The following is an 8016-nucleotide window of genomic DNA, read 5'->3' on the forward strand; positions in this document are numbered from 1 at the left end:
TTGATATTAGGAGTAATTTCTTCTTAGAAAGAGTGGTGATGCATTGGAACAGGCTGCTCAGGGAAGTGGTGAGGTCACTATCCCTACAGGTGTTCAAGAAATGTGTAGATGTGATACTTAGAGATGTGGTTCGTGAGCATGGTGGGGATGGGCTGACGGTTGGACTAGATGATCTTGGTGGTCTTTTCCAACCTTAGCAATTCTATTTCTAACAAAGCCTGCCCGGGCTGCTAACTTTGATTTCCCTCCAGGATTTTATAAGTCCTTATGCCTGTGAAGGTACAAACCAAAGTGCTTTTTGTGGTTTATTTGCTTTCTCCTGCTGTTGTCTTTCAGGCAATGCTGGCAAGGGTCAATCAGGCAAAGGGCCGCTGACGAACCAGCAGCCGGGTCTGCTGGGAAGTCGCAAGGAGACCCCGAGGCCAGCCAGGCCTCTCAGCCCAACAACAGCCACAGTGACCCCTAACCACTTCCAGGAGCACACAACCCCCAGCCTCCCGCCGCGCCCGCCCGAGACCCGCCTCCGCGCCGAGGAGGCGAGGCAAGGCGGGGCCGGGCCCTGGGGCTGGGCGGAAACGCAGTGTCCGGCCGAGCTCGGCAGGCTCGTGGCGTTGTGTTCGTTCTGCGAAGGGACCCGGTGAGGTGCGTGGGTGCTGCGTGATGGCGGCTCCCGTTGCGGGCTGGAGCGGAGTGGAAGGTTTCTGTGCCCTCCCCGAGGCTGTGCTCCGCGAAAGGCGGAGGGGTTTCCCCGGGCACCGCCTGGGGGGAGCGCTAGGAGCTGGCGGGGGGGGGGGGCGACGAGAGGGAGGCCCGGTGTCTGGAGCTCGCTGCGAGGCCGCGCCGTGGGGAGAGGTGGCCGGGCCAGCGATATCCGCGGCTCTCCTCTGTGTCAGAGTGTTTTCTGACTCTCCGAATGTCCCAAAAGGCGCAGTTTCGCTTTGGCCTACAGTAGCTTAAGCGTGCTTTGAGTTCACAGCTCAGATTTGATAGGGGAGCAGGAGGCCTCGTGACTTCAGCGTGGCTTTGAGCGTTTCCTTACGAGGTTTTGAAGGCGCTTCTGTGGTTAAGTGGTTGCAGGTTATGGAAGGGGTGGGTGTAGTGCCAGAGCTCAGGGGTGCGGTGGGGGAGAACAGAGCGTGTGTTGTGAAGAAGCTGGACTTGCTGTGACACTTTGGAAAGTGGCGATACAACAAATGAACAGCAAAAGGCCACCGCGGCTGAAGTTCGGCTAATAACAACCACATGGGGAACACACAGCCAGTCAGAACATGTGATGTGAATGCCTAGCGAGGACCTGAATGTACTGAAATATCTTTCCCCTCCGCTTTGAAGAGCCTGTGCATGGGATCTGGGCTTGCGCGTTTAGCAAACCCAAACTTCTGTTCACACTACAGTGAGGTGCTGTATTTCCAGATAAGGCTGCTGGCAGCTTTAGTAGACTTATCCCTCTAAGTTTTATGCTGTTGTTGAATGTAGTGTGATTTTATTTTATTTTTTTGCTTTTCTACTGGTGTTAAAACTATGAATTCTTTGTCTTCAGTTTTCCATTTTCCATTTTCATAGCGAAAGCAAGACCTGGGCTTGAAGAAAATTAGAATATGCTAACCCTACTAGTCATAAAAATGGACAAGTGTGGTATAATTCGAGTGTGAATAAACTCTCATGAACAGCTTCTCATGACTTTCATAGTTCTTGAATATATTTTCAGTGTGGCTTTCAAATTAATTATGGAAAAATGCTCTGAAGCCATAGATTTACTTTCTTTGTTTTTCTTCTTTCTTTCTTTTTTTTTTTCTCCCCTATGAAATCACACATACTCCTTGCTGTGATACAAAGTTAGAAATGACAGTTTCTGTTCACTGCTGAGTAATATCTTTTTTGAGTTGCTGGATGTCCTCAGAGCTGCTGTACTGCAGTGTGAGTGGAAAGAATGGTGCTCCTTGTTCCATAACCGTGAGTCCCAGTTCTTGGCCCAGTGATCTAGCCATTGTTCTGAAAATGATAAAGGAGGGAGCAAAATTCCACTGTTGCAGCCAGACCTATTCTGGAAAGGCTGGGTTTGTTTCACAGAGCAAGCTGCTGCTTATTTCTGTCCTGTCCTCTTCCCCACCAAGGAGGTGTTCTGAACAATAATCTTAACACAGCTCTTAGCTGGTCCATTTTCCCTGGTTTTCCCTTTGGTTGTAGCTGACAGTGACTCCTTGCTGGAGGCAAAATGAGAGATTGTTAGATCTGTACATTTTTTATATATATATATATATATATATATATATATATATAATATATATATACACACACACATCTGTACATTATATATAAATATATGTGACTATTGTTAAGATATAATAGGAAATAATGAAGTTAATTGTGACAAAAAAAGTACATTTATTTTGGTCTTGAATGAAACAACTGGGGGCTAAGACATGCTTGTTTTATGCAGTCCAACTCACTGAATGTGTGATGAGTTGGTGAGACTGAAGACTTACTCTGTGCAGATCACAAATAAAATGTGCAAGTGGGCATGCTTTTTATTTTATACGCATTCAGTTCTCAGGACTGTCTTTATGTTGTTGATAAAAGATACTACCTCCATTGGGTTGTGGGTTTGTTAGAGCCTCACTGAAAAGAACTTCCATTAGCTTTAAACCTCCCATGGTAAATGCATAAATAGTTCTGTTCTTTGTCGTTGCAACTTATTTTTTGCCTGTGAATCATACTAAAACCAACTTTTAAGAACTGGATCTCAAAGGAAAAGTATGTATGTTTATCTCAGTTTGATCGTAAGTTATTACTGGGTGGGAAGACAGCTATGAGTTTGAAAACTGAAGTGCAGTTATAATTGTGTCATTTTGAAAAAAAAAAAAAAAAAAAAAAAGGTAGGCAATACTAATTTTCTTCTTTAAGCACTATAATATATATATTATGTCATCACGCTCTTTGTATCCTGATAATTGCTTAGGGAAAATTCATTAGTTTAGATGATGGTCTGTAACTGGTTGTGTTATTTGAGAAGTATTCTAGTTCGACTAAATTTTGTATTGTATTAAATAGTTTTGTTATCAAAATTGACAGTTTAATAAGCAATGTAGCAGAAGAGAAAAATAAAATGGTAATATAGTTTACCATCTTAAGGTATTAGATCATGTCTTTCTGGAAGTAAATTGAGGAAAAATAAACTTGTTTGAAACGACTTTCTTTAGGGAGCCAAAGTTGTGTTGTCATTGCAGTGTAGTGATGCTAAAAAAACCCCACCAAATCCGTTCTGTCAGTCCTGTTGTCAGAACTTTAGGTTGCTCTGATGTCAGTCTAACTTCAGTATTTTTCAAAGGTCATCAGTGAGAAGTGGAGAAATGGCTAAATCAACCCAGCTAATTGACAATGAAGTCTTCCGTGCTTATGCTACCTATGCAGCTATTGTTCTTGTAAAAATGATGCTTATGAGCCTTGTAACTGCATACTTCAGAATCACAAGAAAGGTAAGAAATGGGAATACTGTCTGTTAGGAGACTGTGTCCAGCAGCTGCATTTGACTTATTCTACCCTTCTAAATCATCTCTATTCTTTTTTAAATAAAACTTCTCAGAACTGTGTTTTCCACTGTCTTGTGTATAATGATGGTGTCCAGGATATCCAGTTTGTAAAGCAAATAAAGTGTGATATGGAATCATGTTATGAATAACGATCCAATAGGGTCCAAAAGGGCATATGGGTTACATTTTTATGCAACTATGACTCTTTCATCCAGTAATTCTAAAGCTTTTTACATTCCCTCATTGTTTTAGCCTTCCCATTTCATGTAGGCCGAAAACAAAAAAAAAAGAGAGAGGCAGGCTAAAAGTTTACATGCATTGATGACTAAGCTAGATAAGCATATGAAAAATACAGTGAAGTTTAAGAGTAATGCAGAAGCTGCATCTGGTTTAGGAGAGGGTGCACATGAAAAGCATTGTGTAGTTTGCCTTGTTCTTGGTCATTTCTAGGTATCTCTTACAGGCTATTGTTGGAAACACATGATCAAGAGCTGAAAGAGCTTTGGATTTGCCCTATGTGATTATTCTTAGCAGATCAGCTTCTGCAAGACAGCACGTCAAAGAGTCTAATGCAGTCCTTTTGTGTTCAAATACAGCTTTTTATTCTTGCTGGGTGAAAGAGAAAACAGCTGAATTATGCTGTTGTTCAGGATGTTACTCAGTGCCTTTGAGGTCCAATCAGAACAGCGTTTGAGCTACTGCTGATTTCAGATAGCTCTCTAGGTCTTCAGCACAGCCTAATATTGAGTCTAGTAGACCACACAGAACTGTATTTTGTTCAAAATCGAATGCAGATTTCAGATAATTGGTCAAGAGTTGTGAGAAGGAGACCTAGATGGTAGTTCTACCTTCCAGGTTCCGATATTCCTTCAGCCTGCTGGCATTGCTTCAGTCATCTGCCATATCCATACATATTCTAAGAAGGCATCATCCAAATGCATAAATTACATTTATTAGTCAGTATGCAGGCTGCACTTGGGCTAGGTTCAAGAAATCAGTAATCCATTCAATGATGTATTGTCCTCTGTGCATTTAAATGCAGGTCAGTTATGTGGGGTTATAGAGGCATTGGTAGAAAGGGTGACCTTTCTATCAAGTTGCCTTGACTAGTAGAAGCATCCTTGCATCTAATGTCACTTGTGTGTTTTTATTTGAAACAGGCATTTGCCAACCCAGAAGATACAGCATCATTTGGTAAAGGTGATAGTGCTAAAAAATTCCTGCGGACTGATGCAGATGTTGAACGTGTACGCAGGTAATGCATGGAAGTATTGAAAAAATTATTTTAAGTGGCAGAATAGTACTAAAACCAAGGAATTATTTCATCGTGTTCTCTTTGGCAAGCCTGTGTGTGTTCTCTGTTGCAATATGTAGTAATTTTTTACACTAATTTGTTAAGGTGAACAAACTTTTCCACATTCAAATGGTCAGCAATCATACTAAAAGTAAGAATTCATTATCTTGCTATAATAGCTCATTGTTGAATGATATCCTGAGTGCAAGGGAAAAGCAGTGAGGAGATGTAAAACATGATTGTACATTGATTTCATATGAATCAGTGTATATTCAGTATAAATCAGTTTTCTGTATAATCTGAGCGTGAGTTGCAATAGTTACATCTTTTATTAAAGTATAAGGGAAATAACAGGGGAAAAGGAGTGAAATTATATTAAAGTTGTGGAACTCCAGAGTTGTAATGAGGGCATAATCTGGCAAATGGTACTGTGTGGGAGTCGAAACCTATGTTCTTTTTGCTGGATTGAATTGGGATTACTCACTGATGTATCAGTTGTATAGGAAAGCTGACCAGCCTTCTGGAAGAACGCTAATAATAGTATGGCAGTGTGCAACCTGTGGTGTAAGTGTTTTGTTTTGCCAGATTTGTGGCAGAGTGTAAAGTCTAGTTCAGTGAGCTAAATTTTACAGTGTATTTAATTCTATTTAGCTATTGGCAAAAATATTCTGTTACCAAGATTGTAACTTTAAATATAGTGCTTGATATACTTGTGCTAACAAGGGAAGCTTTTAGATTAATACTTATTGTTATTCCTTAATGAAGCTTTTAGTTTGTTCTCTGTATTCAAGTTTTTACACCAAAAACTTGAATGTTTGAATGTGAATGAGCTGTTCTCATTAAAATCACCATTTAAGAAGATCTAGAAGACAAGGATCAACTCCAATTTCAGAATGTTGCATCCTTGCAGGTGTAGTTCTGTGAAGAATAATATATTTCTGTATGGCTCTTTTGGATTAAAGTCTGAGAAAGAAGAATCTCATCTCAGTATGCAGTAAAGATGTTCTGAGCTTTCCTTATATCCCCCCTCTATTGCTTGAGGAATTGTTAGTTATTTTATTTGCTAGTTGTTAAATGAAAATAGGCACTTTTTGTTATCAGTAATCTTTTTCTATTTGTAAATTTTAAGAAGGCATCTAAGTCAATATTAATTTTAAGAGCAGGTGCCCCTTTGGCTCAAAATATTTTATTAGGGAAGTGACACTCACCGAAGTCTCAGTTGCACAGACTGGAGTTCTACTGGAGACTCAAAAGCTTTTGCTGCTGTGTTTCAGTTGCCAATGAAGTCCAGTAGTTGCGGTCACAATCAACTGGTTAATTGATGTTTGGTTGTGGGAGGCTGCAAGAAAATTCCTGCTGTCATAATCTTTCTTTTGATGCATTCTTGCACAACAAGTTGCACTCATATACCTCATGTAAGTCCATAATGTTACTAAGATCCTAGAGAAAAATGGAGACCTTACAGACATAGGATCAGAAGTGTAAAAATGTGGAGTGCAATACTAGAGACCAGAGCGATGTCAGGTGAACACGTTGAAACTGTTTCAGTGTCTGCATCAAGTTCCAACTGTAGAGAAAGCCAGCAGCAGTGTTAGGGTCTTAACAGTAGAACACTTTGAAGTTGCTAAAAAGCAAAGGCTCTTGAAGTGATTTATTCAACAAAATGTAACACTATAAAACAATTTTGCTTCTTTCCCCAGAGGCCACCTGAATGACCTTGAAAACATCGTCCCATTTTTTGGCATTGGACTGCTGTATGCTCTTTGTGGCCCTGATCTGTCCACGGCCTTGCTGCATTTTAGGATCTTCGCAGGGGCAAGGATCCTTCACACTTTCGCATACCTGATCCCTCTTCCCCAGCCTAGCAGAGGTTTGTCTTGGGCAGTTGGGTATGCAGTTACCATCTCAATGGCATACAAAGTGCTGAGTAAAGCATTGTACCTGTAGCTGAATCACAGCTTCTGTACATCACTTGACATTCCACACAAAGTTTCCAGTGGTTAGTGTTTAGAATGAGTTGTCACAAGTTTTACAGAGTGACTGGAATTCATTTTTCAGCAGAGGTTTCTCATTCCTGTTTAGAAATATTTCTTCTTGGAGAAAAAAAAAATAAATCCCTTTTCCTGTATTCCCTATTCATGGACTGCACTGCCAAAATATTAGATTGAATGTTCTGTTTGCTATTTGTCAAGTGCTTATGATTCTAAACATACGATGATGTTGTATTGATAGCATTTTCTACAGATGCACTATTTTGGGCTGTAGCTCTGAAGTCTAAATCAATAAAGACAAGATGAAAAAAAATGTGTTTGAATTTTTGTTTTCATTTTGACACTTCTAACTGCAGCCGGCAAATAGAATGTCACTATGTATCAGAAAGAGATTTCCAATCATACAGTTCTTTGAAGAATGCTTACCTTAATAATAAGATGTAGCCAGTAATACTAGGCTTGTTGTAAAAAATCTTTGATGGAATTGTTGTTTTTGTGTAATCCACTTTGGGATTAAAAAATGCAAACCGTTACAGCTCCATTTCACTCAGATGAATAGATTAAAGAAAAAAAAAAAGATATTTGGGTTAAACTCCGTTTAGTGACAGTGATGAAATTTTCAAGTAATTATTTTTGTGGAAGTTAGGCCATACCTAGGTTTTGTACTGCATGAAGCAAATCCTTTGTAGAAGATCTTTTTTTCATTTTTGAATAAATTCATTGTAAAATGAGTGACACTTACAAATATCAAGTATTTCAGAAGTGAATATATAATTAGTTTGTATGTCATACAGTCATAAATACGTCCCTGATAGGAAATTTGCTCTTTGCTTATATCTTTCTATGATGTTTTAGTTTGAAGTATTTCCTTTAAAGGACTCTTCCTGGTCTTGTTCGCTTCTTCATGTAAGTATGGCTTAAACGACAGCACAAAATTGCAGGGAAAGAGAATAACTAGAAAAGATTTTATATCTAGTGTGCTAGTTATTGATAAGTTTTAAATAGAAGAATGGAATGTTAATACCAGCTATCTGGGGTAGTATGATTTTAACAATGTCACATTTCTCATCAGCCCTTTTTATTTTAAGGAGAGCTGGTAGTGGCAAGACAAGGGACCAGACAGTGAGGTGGTGGGTGGTGCTTTTCAGTAGTGGTGACAGGAACAGTGGGTCAACTCCGCTGGTGCAAACTTGTATGAAGC

The 8016-nt window shown here is 39.8% G+C and overlaps 1 protein-coding gene across 2 annotated transcripts; it reads left to right on the forward strand.

The window, feature by feature from the left end:
- Positions 1-536: 536 nt before the first annotated feature.
- MGST1 (microsomal glutathione S-transferase 1) lies at positions 537-7132 on the forward strand. Of its 2 annotated transcripts, none has more exons than XM_042890492.1 (4): positions 537-642; positions 3329-3476; positions 4691-4785; positions 6525-7131. In XM_042890492.1, exons 2-4 carry the CDS (start codon positions 3351-3353, stop codon positions 6769-6771), a joined length of 468 nt encoding a protein of 155 aa, XP_042746426.1. In that variant the 5' UTR covers positions 537-642; positions 3329-3350; the 3' UTR covers positions 6772-7131. The 2 variants fall into 2 exon arrangements, with proteins under 2 accessions (XP_042746426.1, XP_042746427.1); XM_042890493.1 differs by having other exon boundaries at positions 560-637; positions 6525-7132.
- The last annotated feature ends 884 nt before the right edge of the window (positions 7133-8016 follow it).

Source organism: Lagopus leucura, unplaced genomic scaffold (genome assembly GCF_019238085.1).
Source record: "Lagopus leucura isolate 7727_CA_CO unplaced genomic scaffold, USGS_WTPT01 Super-Scaffold_100159, whole genome shotgun sequence".
NCBI lineage: Eukaryota > Metazoa > Chordata > Aves > Galliformes > Phasianidae > Lagopus > Lagopus leucura.